Consider the following 18,160-nt stretch of genomic DNA (forward strand, 5'->3'; position numbering starts at 1 on the left):
CGGTAACCGCTTAAGTATTATATATGGTCAAGATGGGTTACAAAAACTACAATTCAAGTTAAAGCAATTGCCTGACTTGTTATGCATACTTACTTATATAAGAAAATCATCATGCTTCCCCTTGATGTTCAACATAGTGTATGTTATTTATGACAAGTTAAAACAGTAGTGTTATTATTATACACAAGCCCATGTTATTAAATCCTGTCTTTAATATCTAAATTCAGCAGACTGCTTCATCTTATATGATGATTATATATTTTATGTCTAAAATCATACATTACATAACTATTGCGGTTTTTTTTTTTTGGCTGTTGCTTAGTTATTTTAGAGACCACAAGCTGTAATGCTTATTCTTATTAGCGCCTTCCAAGCATGTTTATGCAGTCCATAGACTTTAAATTATGAGACCCTTCTAGTTTCTTATTTGTTATAAGTATATTTCCATCTTCAGATACACACATATCATTATTTCAAACACGGGCAACAATACCCATCCAGTTTTGCCAGAATACCATTCACTAGTTCATATGGTGTGCTTCCAGGCTGTTCTTAAACTACCCAAACCAATATTTGTCCGGTTCCATTTTACCAGCCTGTTCCATGCAGTGGCCACTCTGCCAGTGAACCACTCAACACACCTTCCATTCCCACAGATATTTCCACGAAGGAAATCTGATGACTCTCTAGCACTTCCCAGCAACCCCAAACACCCCTAGAATCAGCTATCCCCATATACCTAACACATCCAAGCAAGCTCACCTCCCAGACCACTGCAAAGGGTTCTGCACAAGACCAAGTGCTCTTAGTCTTTCACAATAACTCAGACTTCTACTCTTATGCAAGTTCTTAATGTGTTTGGACCAATTTATTTATTTTTTTTATCAAGAATCAACTTAATGAGCTAAACAAAGTGTTGGGAGACCATCAATATGTGTACAAACAGCCCTTTTATTTTATATTATAATTTTATATATATATATATATATATATATATATTTTTTTTTTTTTTTTTAAGCCAAAAACATTGCCAAGAATCATCTTGGAGGATCCTCGGAGCCGTTATGCATCATCATCACTCTCTCAATTACCATAGCAACCTGGGAGCATCTGTTTCTGTTAGTGTGTCTGTGTACTGCATACCAGAGGCTCGCGATGCACCTGAAGCAAAGCTTCACTTCATTGCAACTTCAAGCCTAAATTCTCCTCCCTTTCAGCAAGGCAGCAGCCAGGAAAAGAACGGAGAACAAACAGATAAAAAAAAAAAAAGAAAAGAAAAGAAAAAACACCTCCCAACAAGACGCCACAACAAGAGATAACACATTCTTCCAGCCTTCTCCCCTCTCACTCAGCAGATGTATAAACAAATTATTCTCTGCCAAAATATCCCAAATCACAGTTTTATCCACCTCCTTCCCCTGGATCCAGGCTAAAACACCAAATGTCTCTTCCTAATACACAAGCATCATTAAACCTCGATCACAAGCCGCAGCCCACAGCTTCCTGGAGACAAAACGGCAACATACAACAGCTGCCAAACATAGCTGCATCCACACACACCATGTCAGGCTTAATCATACAGCACTCGAAGCTATGATACCTACCATAATTGATATTAACTATGTTTAGACAGAATAATAATGACATTTGTACTAAGAGCTTGCTACTATTATTCAACCAGGATATAACATGACATTTCTAAATCATACTTTGACTGAAGAAGGCATTAGTCTCCATGACAGAATTTTTTTTTCAAAACACTCTACTGTTACTATTATATATGATGTTAATCTGTTACATTTGAGTCTGAACTCTGATGAATGGTACCTTGTTGAATTAGTTAATTAATTACTTAACAATGAAAAATGAACAAGATAAGTATTCATTGAGTTCAAGTAGGGGAATAGAAACTTCTATGTTTATATTATATGTTGTTTTGTTTGGCTTAATGTAAATAGTAACCCATCTTGACCTACCTTTGTGAGGAATTACTGGACTCTTTGAACATTCTGAATAAATCATTACTGTTTCTCAGTTGTTTAAGAAACCCTCCTTTTTTAAATAAAAACAGATGACAAGTGATGTACCTTATCAGCTGATACTTTGAGATATGTAGTTGTAAGAGTTATTTTTTGGGGACAGCTATCTTGGAATCAGTTTTTTGTTTATTCTTTCTAGCACCAGTCCAATGATTTGTTTCTTTTATTCTTTTAAGAGTAGGAGCCATCCATTCCATTTCTTCTGGGCTAGACACTAGGTTGTTGTTTTTGATGAATATAGTAGCTTCTTCTAAGTCATTAAAGGTTCTCATCTCATTGGCAGAAAGTGTTTTTTATTTTGGCTGGAAAGGCCAGCTGTGCTTTAATGTTGTTTTTGTTTCAACAGTTTTATTATTGGCCAAACTTTTTCCCTTTGTTCTAGTATTCTGGATGAATAATCATTGTCAAACCTTATCAGTCTTTGATTGTATTTTAAGGGTGATTTTTTCCAAGCCAATTTTAATATTTGTTCCTTGTCCAGAAATGAAAGAAATTTTATAACTATGGATCTAGGTGGAGTATTTATTGAGGTAGAAGCAGGTTCTCAGTGCTCTATGCGCCCTTTCAATTCCCAAATGAAAGTCCCTCTTTCAAGTCTAAAAATTCAGGAATCCAGGTTAATAATGAAATAATGTCTTCTCCTTCAGTGTTTTCAGGCTGACCAAAGATCCTTATGTTGTTTCTTCTTTCCCTGTTTTCTATGTCATCTATTTTGTTAAGTAGACATGTATTCTGTTTACGCAGAAATTCTTTTTGGAATTCTTCCTCTTTGAGTCTCCTTTCAATGTCATTTACAGAAGTCTCTATATTTGTTATTTTTGTATGGTGTTGCTGTAATAGTTCCTTAAGAGTATCAGTCTGTTTTTGAGAATTTAATTTGAGGTTTCCCAAGTCATTTTTAAAGTCATCCATCTTCAAAGATGGTTCCTGTAAGGTAGATATCATCAGCTGCAGTTCTTTTTTTTCAAAGCAGCATTTGGATGAGAATTCCCTGAGTTGTTCATATTCATTGACTCAATACATCTCCAAGTTACTTGACATTTTTCTACCTCTCCACCAAAATTGATATTTATGTAGTTTAGTAGTTTATCTAGATTTCTGATGTTTTAAACTTGAAAATAATAACATTTTCCTATATTACTATACTAGTTTATGGAGCTCTCAAAATTCACTCCTCTCAGTTTGGCCATCTAGGCTCCACCCCATCTTCATTAATTTTATATCCTCAAAAATTCTGGAATGGCCTCAGAATATGCCACAACACTGAGAAGTAATTTTCTGTTTTTATCAGTGCAAAATAATATCCTCTGTAAATAAAGCCAACTTTTCTTGAATACCATACTAACTATACCCTTGAATTTCTGATTCCCATATTTTCTTTGTCAATGTTTCTAAATATAATGCAAATAAATGAGAAAGAGGACACCTAGCTCTGGTTCCTTTGTGCAGGCACAACTTATCAGAGAGGAACCCTCTAATTTTGATTTTTGATTCCGATCTCTCACATACCTCCCTAACTAACCTTATTATTGAATCAGGAAATGCAAATGTTTCCATTGCCCTACTCAAAATCCCAGCTTACCCTGTCAAATGCTTTCTCTGCCTCAAGACCCACCAACAACAGAGGTATTTTCTTACATTCTGCTTCCCTCTGGATCATCATTGTTCTGTTAAATATTGTCAAATGCTTGCCTCCCCTCCATAAAACCACACTGATCTATATCGATTAATTTTGGCAACATCTTTGCCATTCTTTTAGGCACTACAGACAAACACTTTATAATCACGGTTTAAAATTGAAATGGGCTTATATGAAGCTGGATCAGATAGGTTTTTACTGCCTTGAGGTATTACAGCCACCAGCCAGAGTTATTTTCTAGGATGCTGGTACTTTTCCTGGATCGAATGGGTCTATATTATATATTAGTACATTTATACATACATACACAACATGCACACACACACACACACACACACACACACACACACACACACACACACACACACACACACACACACACACACACACACACACACCTATCTACATACATATATACATATACAAGCACACACATACAAATGCACACATGTACACATATAGACACACAAATGATCAAAGTGCAGAAACACTGATGTACACTACATCAAATCCTGCATATCAAAATGAATCTTAAAGGAAAAAATAGCCAAAAGGTTACTTCTTGCAAAATTAACCAGTCTCCTTTTGCGATCTGTGAACAAAACAAAAACTTACCACTATTTTATAGAGACACTGTCTGCAAAGTGGTACTGCTGGGGAAAAGGTTTTAAGAAGGTAATGTGTAAGGTCTGGATTAGCGTATACATGTGGTGGTGGGCACACATACACATACACACACAAACACATATCTGCTAGCAAATAAACAGAAAGAAAGAAAGAAAAGTGGAGATGGATGAAGGATTATAGAACACTAGCAGTGACCCTCTCCACTGTCACATAAGGAAGTCTGACTGCACTGTCAGAGCACATAAATTACAAAAAAAAGTGTGTTTTAACAGCATTTGCTGAACATACATAATAAAATTTTAGTCTGATTACTGAAAATTTTCTTTATGTGCACAGCTCATATCTGAAGGACATCTACTCTTAATAGGAGGAGACAAGCATAAACTTAAAAATTAAGCGAGGCTACTGGTGGAAGTAATAAAAGCAGTGTTAGACTCACATAATTACGTAAAACTCAATGCAAGTAAGTCTTGAAACCATTTAAACCTTGCAAGTATCCACCCCCTTAGATCATACACCCCACTCCTTCAGATGGGCAAAGCCAGCCAAGCTCATTACCCAGGTCCATTCATTACAGACGAGTGACGCCTCCAGGTGGTTCTGCAGTGACATCCTGCTGGCACTTTTAGTTGTCAAATATTGCTTGTTCATATTTGCATTAATAGTTTCAAACCCATGCTACACACAAAGTTTTAAAAGATTCCATCTTACAGCTTACACAATGGCAAATGCAACTTTAATGATATTTGACCTTCGTTTAGTGCACCTAAAGAAATATTAACCATTGTTAATATAATATTTATATTTTCATAAAATTTGTGTTTTTTTCTAAATATCTCAGCAACCAAATAGCACAGACAGAACTGCTTATCGTCATATGAAAGCGCTCAGCTGGATGAATAAAATGCTGCTGACAGTGTGTGTGTAACTTGAGTAGTTGCCGAGATGCAAGTTGTTTACAAAATATTACAAACTTAATAGTTACTGTATTTACTGTGACTTATAAAATCTGGTTTAAAACTGAGAATCTACAGAATACTATTACTATAAAAATAGTTGACCCCTATGGTTCTAGAGATATGGACATTGGTTTGAAATGTGAAGACATAAATTGATTCTATCAAAAAGATTTGGTACCACCCGTTGGAAGCTACTGTGCAAACTTCCAGAGCTCCACTGGGGGTCATGAGTTAATTTGCTTTAGAATAAGGAAAGATGCCCAATGGAAGAGAACGAGGCTGTGGAGGTATATTCAATAGTTAGAGGCACAACATACTTACCATTTCAGAACACTGGTCATGAAACTCTTTTTCAAATTCTTCAGCACTTAACTCTCCACGCATGTACCTCATCCAGATATTGTCACCTCCAAGGAAAAGAGTTTGCTTAATGGTCCCAGGTGTAATCTGATTCTGTGTCTCCCATTCTAGAAAAGAAGTAGCATGCAACATAAGTCATGCACTACTTTATTATTACCAAAAGCAAAACTGTTTTCCTTTGGAAAATAAAACAGAACAAGATAATGAAATGCATAACACATTCTGTGGTTAGTAAGTTGCAAATTACACATTCTTCAAAGACTTTCAAAGCCATATGGATTTTCAACTTTTTCATCAGCAATCTATATGCCATACCTGATGCACAAAAGCGTAAGATGTATGTACATGGAAAAACATCACTGATGATTTGTAAATTAACCACATAACCCTCCTCAGCCATAACCCAGACAGATGGCCATTTAGGTTCATGGATGGGTGTGTACTACGCTAATGATCAAAGGGGCCTTTTCAAGCCTAGCCATGCATCTGTCCATTAGAGACATAGGTGCCAAACCACAGATGAATTTCCTGTTCCCCATTCAACTGTTCAAATTATACTTGAATTGGGTTAGGGAGGAACTCTGCTTCACACGGATGTAGAGCCTGTTCCAGAGAAATGGTAGTCTCTGTGATACATACCTGCCTCTCCAACAGGTTCTATTTATATCACAGGCAAGTCTTCAGAAGGAGTAATTCTGGTGTCATTTGTTTTGTGAATATGCAGGAGGCCCATCAGGTTGGGGTCGGACAATGTCTTGTATGCCTGGCATAGATCTCCCCTCAACAGCCTGTAAAAGAGAGAATACAGAGATAGGGCCTTGAGGCAGTATGCACAGGACATGTTGCTGCATTCTTTTACTGCGGAACCTCTGTGGACTTCCCTAGTCTTAGATGCGCTTGGTTAGGTAAATACCTAAGGGAGCATTGTACTCAATGAATGGTCTGATGAATGCTGAATACAGTGGAAAAATTACCTCTTTGGACCTGAATGCCATGCCTTTGTTTATAAGTTGCACAACATAGAATAATTTCTTCACTACTGCAGACATGTGATGGTCAAAGGTTAGATTCCAGGCTAAGTGTGTGTCCCAAAGTCCTTAACAACTGGATCAACTCTTACGGGTGTGTTGTCAATATGATAGCTACCAGGGGTGGATGCCTTCCCAAAGGATACTATTACGCCTTTCTTGGCATTAAGTTTTAGTCCATGGCTTTGCCACCAGTTATTTGCCTGTGTCATCCCTTCCTGGAGAACATTTGTATTGGTGGGGGGATTGTAGGACTAATCCTAATTTGCAATCATCTGCAAATTTAGTCAGCCACAGGCCATTGACATTGGTCTTGACTTCAGAGTCAAAGAAGCCGTCCCAGGAGCTATCTCGGAAAAACTCCACTTGTGATTAGCCTCTTTGTAGAGGTGGACTCCCAAAGTCTAACTTCCTGGGTGATGTCTGTGACCCAGCTGTCAATCCACTGGGTGAAATTAGGGTTTGCACCTAAACTCTTTTGAGTTTGTCAACAATGCCTGAGTGGGGTATTGCGTCAAATGCCTTGGCCAGATCAAGGTAGGCAGTATGAACTGTTTTGCCCTCATCCGTTGCTTTAGTGACCGTCTCAAAGAAGTCCACCAAGTTGAGTAGGCATGACCTGCCCTTGACAAAACCTAATTTGGTTGGGTCCATTGTCTGGAGGTTTCTTATGTCATTATTGATCATTTCCATAATTCTTTCCATGACTTTCCATGTGCCACTGGTGAAACTTATGGGTCTTATGGGTCTGTAGTTGGCCTATCTTTGTGCAAAGGAATGATTGTTGCTGTTCTCCATTCATGTGGCATGAAGCCTGTTTGGAGACAACAGTTATACAGCATATATTTACATACACACACACACACCCACACACCCACACACCCACACACACACACACGCACACACACACGCACGCACACACACACACGCACACACACACACACAACTCAAGCTACATAATTTAAATCAAGAAGCATGTAATTGTTGTTATAATAGTCAAAGCAGACACATTACTGAAAAAGATTTGAGACAAATTAGCTTGAGATAGTTAGTAATGAAATAAAGAGTTTATAAGGATAGTCAGCTCTGCCAACAGTGACTATAAAAATATGGGTTAAGAATCTGCAGATCAACGGGAGAACAAGGTGAGTAATTAAAGACAGAAACCATTTATTTAATTAATTAGTGGGACATCACAACAGTAAATCTTACAAGTGAATGAAAACTTGTAAAACTGTAAGATTCAACAGGACAAAGTGGTCAGATTAGCATATCATTATTTTGCGTAATAAAATCTCCACTTTAATGGTTAATATGGAAATAAAGAACAGTGTCGTCAATTAACTACATAATGCTGATCAAAGATTTGCTTCTTTTTATAGAAATTTAAGCCCAGGACCTGCAGTGACTGTGGTTCATCTCCTATACTCCATTATTAGTAACTTGTGCCAAGGTGAAGCAATACAGAAAAAACAAAGCAGCATTATTTTCTGCACTGTTTCAACACAACATGAGTCAACTAAATGTCTTTCAGCATTTTTATATCTGCTCCTTTTAACTGCTTCAAAGCAAACATGGGGAACATTTTTTTTTTTAAAAAAAACACATCAAAAACTTTCAGATACACCAGAGTAATATATTAAAAAGCAAATAAGCCAGCTCTTTTGGCAAAGAGAAATAAAACTTTGACTATGGCCCACGTGACCACAGTTTGATTAGCAGCTTGGGCATCTTTGGAGATGGCGTGGAGAAACGGGTCATCCAATGTCCTAATTCCACAGAGGAGAAGTAAGGATGCAATGACAGCCTTAGGGGTGGTGGTTCAGCCACCAAGCAACATTGTATTAGTTCTTACTGTTGGGAGGACTTATTGCTCTTGCAGTGACATGGGTTATTTGACCCCTGCCCAAAGGAGGGGACAAGACCTATACCATATGCCCTCATTGATCACGTACCCTCACTGCTGTAATGCTGGTTAGAGGGCAAAGATTCCTCACAGCTGCCTGAATGAAAGCTCTTCCACATGACCCTTATCTCTGTGCTGTGAAAATCCAGCACAGGAAACAAATGGGCTCAAGTCCAGTCGTGACACTTCCAGGACGGCTGCGTACTAATAAGAGACAGCAATCAGTGTAATGAAGAATACAGGCTGTAACATGCCCTTTAGCATGGCTAGCCTTATGTTTACATTAGGTAAGGCCCGTGTGTGCAGCTATCAATTTGGGGGCAATTGTTCCTATATAGAGGGTTAAACTTCATTTGTTGAAAATGTGCACAGCTGTGTATGCTCGTTTTAAGTTAAAGGGGGGGGGGGTAGAGGTGTTCTGAAAATGTTTTTAGATTTTTATTTGAGCGTTTCCATTAAAGCAAAAAGTCTTGAAAATGTGACGTGCATTTAAACAGCGATAAGAAGAAAAGCACAGGTGTGTAAGTAAACTTATTATAACAGTAGACGTTTGAGTGATCACTGCTGCAGTAGACTAAGCTATATGGGTTATAGCCTGCAAAGGATATAACGGCCGGCCAGCTTTGAAAGCTTCAGTGCTCCTTCCATACATCTAAACCCTTAGCACCTTGAGCTGAGCTGACTAAATGGAAAAGTTTGGGCACCAAGCCCTTTAGATTTTTCATGCCAACTAAGAGAGGGCAGCAACGCCTTGACAAGACATTGCTAGGGAAAAAAAAAAAAGTGTCCAAACCCCTGGTATTAAAAGCACTGCAGAAAAAAAAGGGGGGTGGGGTTGAGGGAGGAACTACTGCAGCACTGATCAATACACCATAACTGTAGATGTTCGAATGATCACTGCTGTAGTAGCCAAAGCTATATGGATAATTTAATTAACACAGCTAAAAATAACTAGGAGTTGAAAGAGAAAGGGTCGAGGAACCCCAGGAGAATGGCCATATCAAAGCCTATCCCAGACATGGATTGGGAAAGAGTAATTGTGTAAAATCTTACCATAACCATAGATGTCCTTCTCTTTCATGTTGCAGTATTCCAAACTCTTCCATTTTCCTCTCTGGCTACCCGAATGTTCGTCCAGTATACAAAAGCTTGTAGTCACTGCTAGGTACGTAGGACGCTGGCCTAGGGAGCATGGGCCATAAAAAAAATAACGTCTGCACATACCTTTCCTCAGAACTAAATATCCCAATCTGTCTCCAGTCCCAGGATAGCTGTATAGGCTCTGTGCCATCCAAGAAAAGACCGTTCAGATGGAGAGAAGGGGGTAAGGTGGGAGAGAATGAATACTACAACATGGAAGAGAACAAGATCTATGGTTATGGTATGATTTTACACAACTATTCTATGTCCTTCTATTCCCATGTTACAGTATTCCAAACTCTTAGGTGAGTGGCAAAACTTCAGGGAAGAAGAGTGAGTGGTGGTATGGAGCTACTTTCCACAAAGCCATGCAGGACTGCCCCAGCAAACCCCACTCTGGATCTTGAGACAAGATCGAACCTATAGTGTTTAGTGAAGGTATGGACAAATTACCAAGTAGCTGCCTCTAGGATGGAAGCAGTGTCCAATCCTTTGGAGAAGGCCCCACATGAAGCCATGGCTCTAGTGGAGTGGGCTTTAAATTTTGGATTTGAGCTTTCCCATGTAATGTGTAGCAAAAGGAAATAGCTTTGGAGATCCAAACAGAAATGGTCCGCTTTGTCACTGCCTTTCCCAAGGCTCTGGGGTGAAAGGAGACAAATAGTTGATCTGATTTTCCAATGGCCTTAGTCTTGTCAAGGTAAAATGCAAGTTGTCCGTGAACATCAATGGAATGTAAGACTCTCTCATTGTCATTTTGGGGATGAAGAAAAAAGGTGGGCAGGTGAATACCCTGATTTAAGGATAGCTCATTGACCACCTTGGGCATAAAAGAGGGGTTGGTCCTCAGGGTCACGCTATCCTTGTGGAAGGGAGACGTTGCCATGATGGCCTGGAGTTCTGACACTCTTCTGGCTGATGTCAGGGCTACAAGGAGTAAAGTTTTCCAGGTACAATGTTTCAGAGATGCCTTGGAAGCTGATTCAAAGGGGGCATTAATGAGTTTCTCTAGAACGTAATTCAGATCCCATGGAGGAGGGACCTGCCTCCAGGGAGGTCTGAGGTGTAGCACTCCCTTAAGGAATAACTTTGAAGGGAGATGGGAGGTTAGAGGAGGATCAAGAGGCTGACAGGCTGAAATAGCAGCAAGGTGTGCTTTGTCAGAGGAATATGCCAACCCTGCCTGCACTAGTTCACAGATAGGACAGCACTGAGGAGACCTCACTTTGCAAAGGGTCTAGCTGTCTATGCTGACACCACATGGAGAACCTCTTCCATTTAGACAAATAAGATATCCTAGTATTAGGTTTCCTGGCCTCCTGCAAGACTGCTAGCACGTCCTCAGTGTAAAGGTGCCTAGAACGAATCAGAATTCTATCACCCACAGGGTTAGATTCAGAGATTCCAGGTGGGGATGATCAGGGATCCCTTTTCTTGTGTGAGAAGGTCCACTCTGTGAGATAACTTGTGGTGATTGCCCCTGGCTAAATGCAGAAGGAGGTGGAAGCGATTATGTCTTGACCAAAAGGGAGTCACCAGCAAGATTTTTGGTTTGTCCTGTTGGATCTTCAGCAGGACTTTCTGAAGTAATGGGAAGGGGGGAATACATACAGAAGCATCCGCTTCCATGAGATGGAGAAGGCATCCATTGCCCTTGCTAAGGGACTGGGTAGCCTGGTGCAAAACAGTGGTACTTGTCTGTTCAGGGGAGAGGCAAACAGATCTATTTGAGGTGTACGCCACCTGTGGACAATGTCCAGAAACACATCCCTGTGAAGCACCCATTCGTGGGATTGTGACATGGACCTGCTCAAGGTGTCTGCCTAAATACTCTGAGCTGAAGGGATATAAATTGCCTGCAGGGAGATTCTGTGTTGGACTGTCAGGTCCCAGGCCTGCAGAGCAAGCCTGCAAAGCAAATAGGATTTGGTTCCTCCCTGTTTGTTCACATACCAAAGAACTGTAGTATTGTCTGTTAACAACTTCATGGGCCCTTGTTTTAGGGCATGAAAAAAGGCCATCAGGGCAAATATGATTATTCTCATTTCCCTGATGTTGATGTGTTCTCACCCGAAGGTGTGGGACCAGCTACCCTGCACTTTCAGGCTGCCCAAAGTAGCCCTGTAGTCCAGATCTGAGGCTTCTGTGTACATCTCCTGGACAGGGGGAAGGGATTTCAGTGGAAGTCCTGGGTTGAGCATTATCTGGTTTAACCACCACCGAACCTCCTTCCTCAGACAAGGGAGGAAGGGGATGACAAAGTCCAATGGGTGTGAGTATTGGGTCCATATGGACCTGGGGTACCATTGTAAATTCTCTCATGTGGAGTCTTGCCAGAGGTAGCATGGGAATTGTAGAGGCCATGTAACCCAGTGGCCTGAGGTATTGTCTGGCTGTCAAAGTAGTGGCTTTGAGGATGGTGGTCAGGTATTGGGTCAGGTTTTCCATTTTCTGGGGCAGGAGGAATGCCCTCATAACATCTGTCCTTATTCTGCACCCCAGAAAAACCTGGTCCTGGGAAGGACTCAGGTTGGACTTGGGAAAGTTTATGTTGAATCCCACAGCCTACAGGAGGGAGATGACTTTGTGGAGTTAGCTCTACAAGGATCTGGAGCTTTCTGCCTGAATCAGGAGGTTGTCCAGGTATGGAAAAATGTGGATTCCTTGGACCCTGCAGTAGGCCACCACAAGAGCCAGGCATTTGGTGAAGACCCTTGGAGCAGTAGAGAGTCCAAAGGGCAAGGCAGAGAACTGAAAATGTGAGGAACCAGCAGCAAAATGCAGAAATTTCCTGTAGCTGGCCCCTACAGGTATGTGGAGGTAGGCATCCTTTGTGTCCAAGGCAGCTAGAAACCCCCGCGTTATTAGTAAAGGAAAAAGGGTTTGAAGAGTAAGCATGCAAAAGGCGGGGACCTGCAAGAACAGGTTGAGGTGAGAGAGATCCAGCCTAGGTCTCCAGGGTCCATCTTTCCTGGGCACCAGGAAAAGTCTTGAATAGAACCCCTTTCCTTTTTCTGCCAGAGGAACTGGTTGTATGGTTCTTTGAGAAAGGAGCCTGTCTATGACTGGCTGAAAAACATGGAGTTGGTCTTTGGGTGGCTGGGGGATCCCTCTTGGAGAAGAGGGAATGACCCAGGCCATAAAATAACCCTTTTCTATGATGGAGGACCCACCCGTCTGAGGTAATGAATTGCCAAAGGGGCAGACAGTGAGACAGCCTTAGGGACAGGGGAATGGAATTTGGGGGGGTGAAGGCAGGTAGTCAAGCTTACCTGCCCTATCCTGAAAGGGAGTTTTCTGGGCAGGAGTTTGAGCAGACTTAGATGGGGTCTGCTGTTTCCTTCCGTCTTTTCTGCCTCTAGCATGGGAAGCTGGAGCAGGGTCTTCCCTAATGAACTACGCCTTTGATAGATAGTTCCTGTGAAATTTGGGAATAGGGGAGACGAGCGGGTGTTTAAGGTCTTGCAGCTCCTTCCCTTTCTGCTGAAGGGCCTTAAATAGCTCAGCCACTTTATCTCCAAAAAGGGCAGTTATCCAGGGGTGAATCCATTAATTTTGCCCTAATGTCATCAGGTAAGGGCTGAAGCCTTAAAGAATATTGTCATAGGACTGAAGTGGAGGCAGCTGATCTTGCAGAGGCTTCTGCAGCATCATAGCTGCAATGAATAGAGTGCCTAGTGACTTGTGATGACAGAGATTAATGAGGCTAGAAATTTGAGCCTTGGAAGGTGAGTCTGGAAGGTCAGCTAAAAGTTTGGTGACCTGGGCCAAAAGTGCCAAGGCATACTTGAACATGTGTCTGGTAATTTACTGCCCTGAAGGCCAAGGTAGAGGAAGTGTAGCCTTTCTTACCAAGGAGCTCCATGGCCTTACTGTCCTTGTCAGTAGGTAGGACTAAGGTAGATGGCAATAATGTGGATGGTTGTCTGTGGAGAGCGAGACAGTGGCAGGGACAGCTACAGGACATTTGATCAAAAGTTTTGTCCCTTCAGGGACCTTGTAGAACTTGTCAGGCCTCCTGGGAGCAGGTGGTTGGGAATCAGGGTTAACTGAGGCAGCACTGAAAGCATCCAAGAAAGCTAGTAATACTGGGGGGATTGCAGAAGGAGCAGGGGTTTCGATCTGCTGGAGCTCATAATATCTTTTTGTACCTCAGACATTTCAGAGGAATCCCACTTAAAAAATTCCCTCATTTTGGAAATTGTCTCCCAACAGGTGAGGTCCTTTGCTCACCCTCTAAAGATTCATCCTCTGGAGAAGCACATCCAACAGGAAAAGTTATCTGGGAGACATAGGACAGGGAATCCTCAGCTTCAGGTACGATGACATCCTCAACCTGAGGCCTGAGACTAACAGGAGGAGGGTCGACCTGTGGAGATCCAGGCACGGCAAGCCTTAGGGCCATAAAGGAATTAAATAGGCTCTGTGAAAAAGCATGCCAATCTTGTTGGCTTTCAGGAGACAGCGAGAGATGCTTGGTCTTGGATTTCTTTTTCAATGAAGGCCTAAGAAGTGTAGGCCCTGAGGAAGGCCTAGTGTCTGAAGAAGGCCTAGGTTCAGTAGACTGGGAAGCAGAAGAAAGGCCTGTCTGGCCAGCCATAGGAACATGTAGTTCCCCCTCAACGTCACCATGCAACATCTGCAAAACCCTCCCCAAACGTGCCTTCTGCTCTACATTCTGCAGCATCCTGAGGGGTACCCTCTATACCTGCTTCATCAGACTCTGAGCATTCCTCCAGGTGAACGTCAGCCACAGATTGGATGGAGGAGGACAGCAGCAGCAACTTTGGGCTTGGAAACCTTGGCCATCTTTTTAGGTGGTTCCATAGGGTGACAGGACAACCCTTCCATCCCTAAAGCTAAGCGTTTAAGATGTTGATTTTTTAAATATATATTCAAGGTGTGCAGGTGGCTGCATGGGGTTTTAGGCACAAAGGCCTAACAAATCACGCAAGAAAGATGGTCGTGCTTAGGCCTTAGACAGAAAAGGCAAAGCTTGTTGGCGTCCTTATTGGGGATCCGACAACCGCACTTGCACTTTCCCTTCCTGGATGACATGTATGACATGTATTCCTAACAGGCATGCAGTGACAAAAGAATCAAAAATGGCCCCAATGGGGTACTTATCTTTTGGAATTCAAAGATCCAAAGCGAAGACGGCAGGAACGCTGACATTCGACTGGAGGCAGAGAAGTTCTCAGGAAAGGTACGTGCAGATATCACTTTTATGGACCACACTCCCTAGGCCAACATCAGACATCCTATGTACCTAGCAGTGACTACAAAATTTTTGTATACTGGCCGAACATCCGGGTAGTAAGAGAGGAAAACCCAAGAGTTTGGAATACTGCAACATGAGAACAGAACATTCTAATGTATACTGCTTTGTAAAAGTATGCACAGAAGACAAAGTTGCTGCTTCTAGAATACTTCTAGAGTCCAACCCTTGCCAAAAAGCCACAGATGAAGCCAAGGCCCTTATAGAATAAGTCTTGACCCTGCATGGAATAGTTTTGTTGTGATGGGAACAACAAAAGAGAATAGTATGGAACAACCATTTGGAAATCATTAACTTTACACAGGTTGCCCTTCTACTTACCTTCATGAGAAATGAACTGATCAAAGTTCTGAAAGATTTTGTTCTGTCAAGATAGTACTTGAGTTGACTGTTGACATCCAAGGTATGAAATATCTGCTCCCTTATTTTTGGGTTCTGGAAAGAAAAAAAGAAGTTGTGTACTCACCATAATGTTCCATCTGAGTAGTTGTTCTTCATTTGTCTTCAACCTGTGGGTTCACGGATCCGACTCGGCCTCATATCTAGCATCTGATCCGAGCTCAAAGCTCCTCCCCTTACTCATAATGCCCCTGTCTCCTTCCTCCCTTCAGACAGAGTTTGCTGCCCAATCGATTACTCAAACCTGACCCAACAGGACCTGGTCACTACCAGAAAAATTTCTGAACAGAGAGAAGAACAAAAGGGCACCTCGAAGGTGTCCACCTTCTATACTTATAAAGCCAACAAACAGTTCAGACAAGCCCGGGGGAAGGAAGGGGGGTGGTTGAAGACAAATGAAGAAGAACAACTACTCAGAAGGAATGTTATGGTGAGTACATAACTTCTTTATCGGAAGTAGTTGTCTTCATTTGATCTTCAACCTGTGGGACAGAGTCCCTAGCTACTAAACACCTGGGAGGCCCTCATGGAAGGATATTCCGGAGCATGGCAGAGCCACTGGATGCCCTGTTCCTAGACACAATGTCCAACTTATAATGTGAAATGAAGGTATGAGATGAGGCCGAAGTAGCTGCAGAACAAATATCATCCAACGAAACTCTGGAACAAAAAGCTGCAGAAGTGGCCATAGATCTGGTAGAATGTGCTTTCACCTGATCTGGCAGGGAAATCCCCCTGACAGAATATGCCCGAATAACACACTGGGAAATCCAATGGGCAATAGTAACTTTGGCGATTGGTTTCCCTAAAAAGAGTTTGGGGTAAGAAACGAAAAACTGGTCAGATTTATGAAATGCTTTTGTTCTGTGTAAATAGAAATGTAACTGTCTGTGTAGATCCAACAAATGCAATTTATATTCTCCCTTATTTTAAAAATTTGGAAAAAAGACCAGGAGATTGTTCATCTGATTAATGTTGGTCTCTGAAGCTACTTTGGGAAGAAAAGATGGATTAGTGTGCAAAGACACCCTGTCCTTATGAAAAATCATACAAGGGACTTTGATGGGGCTTGAAGTTTCGACACTCTCCTGACAGAAGTAATGGCAACTAAGAATGCAGTCCTCCAGGACAGAAACTGCAGATCCACCAAAGCTGCAGATTCAAAGGGGGCGAAACTAAAGCCTGAAGCACTAATGTAAGATCCCAATGTGGCACAGGATCATTCACCGGGGGTCTCAGAAGAAAGGCACCTTTAAGGAACGTCTTGCAAAGCTTTGAAGATGCCAAGAAAGTCATATTTTCCCCCACATGAAAATTTGAAATTGCAGCCAGTTGAACTTTTGACTGTGGACGAACTTGCGCCACTGGAGCAGTAAAGGGATCCAATGCACGCTGCGCAGCTCATATAGAAAAACATTTCCACTTGCTACAGTACACCTTTCTTGTGGAAGACTTATGAGCCGCCACCAGAATTCTTTTGATGGGAGAAGATAAACCGGGAGTCCTGATAATCATGGGAAGTGAAGCAACCAAGCAGTGACTGTCCAGGTCTGGATGGGGAATCCCTGATGGATGAGAAATGAGATACAGAACTGGATCCAATGTCCATGGTGGAGCCACCAGATGAGACCACAGAGTGGGAAACCAGACCTGGCGTGGCCAGAATGGGGCAATGAGGATCACAAAGATCCCCAGCCTGCGAGCTTTCTGAAGAAAATTTGATATCAAGGGTAGAGGAGGATAAGCATACAGAAGACAGGGAGGCCAAGCATAAATCAGAGTGCCTCTGAGGCTTTCCCCGGAGGGGGATTCAGAGCAAATAACTCGCTGCATTTCGCATTGGAAGGAGAGGCAAATAGATCGCAACAAGTATGACCCCCCCACTTGTGAAAGATCTGTTCCACTACTGAAGGATTCAGAGACCACTCGTAAGGCATCAGGATAGATCTACTGTGCCTGTTCGCTAGAATGTTGGACCGTCCCGGAATATGCATTGCCACCAGAAAACGGCCAGTGGAGGTTGCCCATTCACACACACACACATGCCTTCGTGACAGACGGGGTAAGAACTGGTTCCCCCCTGTTTGTTGATGTACCAGACCACCAACATACTGTATGTCTGGACAGCAATCATTCCTGAGGGAAGATGGGCACAGAGATCCTGCAACGCGAGAAGCATTGCCCTCATCTCCAGGACATTGACATGCAAATTGGTCTTGTAGGGGGACCACGTGCCCCGAACTGTTCTTTCCAAGCAATGCCCCCCCAAGCTGGGAGGCATCCGTAGTCACCATTGCCTTGGGGAATGGTGGGAGAAAAGGACATACCCAGACCAGGTCCAGGGAATGAATCCACCACCGAAGAGAGAGTCCCTGCACACTTGAGAGATTCAAACAGGATGAGATAACGGAAGATCTAACAGGGACCATTGTACAGAAAGGGTCCACCGAAGGATCCGCATGTGAAGATGTGCCAAGAATAAAAAATGGATTGTGGCCGCCATGGACCCCAACATCCGTAGTACTACTTCTGCTGTCGAAGAGTGAGTTTGAAGAACGTAAAGAACATGTAGCTTCAGACTGCGCATCCTGAAGGAAAACTCTTGTCTGAATTGTGTTTAACCAAGTCCCAATGAAGTCTAAGGTCTGAACCGGGGCCAGAGATGATTTGCTGACATTGATGGTGATGCTTACCTTTGGGCCAGTACAAGAAAGGAATCCCTCACTTGACAAGTTGATGCCTGGAAGGGGCAGCAAGGAGTCAATTGTCCAGGTAGGAAAATACC

General features: G+C 42.2%; 1 protein-coding gene across 1 annotated transcript in view; it reads right to left on the reverse strand.

Annotated features, from left to right (window-relative positions):
* Nucleotides 1-18,160, reverse strand: part of ACAD10 (acyl-CoA dehydrogenase family member 10) — a 1,588,826-nt gene that overhangs the window by 1,465,502 nt on the left and 105,164 nt on the right. Inside the window, exon 3 of the mRNA XM_044068620.1 lies at nt 5,586-5,731. Coding sequence (XP_043924555.1) covers nt 5,586-5,731 — 146 coding nt within the window. The remainder of the gene's footprint in view (nt 1-5,585; nt 5,732-18,160) is intronic.

The sequence above is a fragment of the Protopterus annectens genome, chromosome 4.part0, assembly GCF_019279795.1.
Source record: "Protopterus annectens isolate FY-2018-M chromosome 4.part0, PAN1.0, whole genome shotgun sequence".
Taxonomy (NCBI): domain Eukaryota; kingdom Metazoa; phylum Chordata; order Ceratodontiformes; family Protopteridae; genus Protopterus; species Protopterus annectens.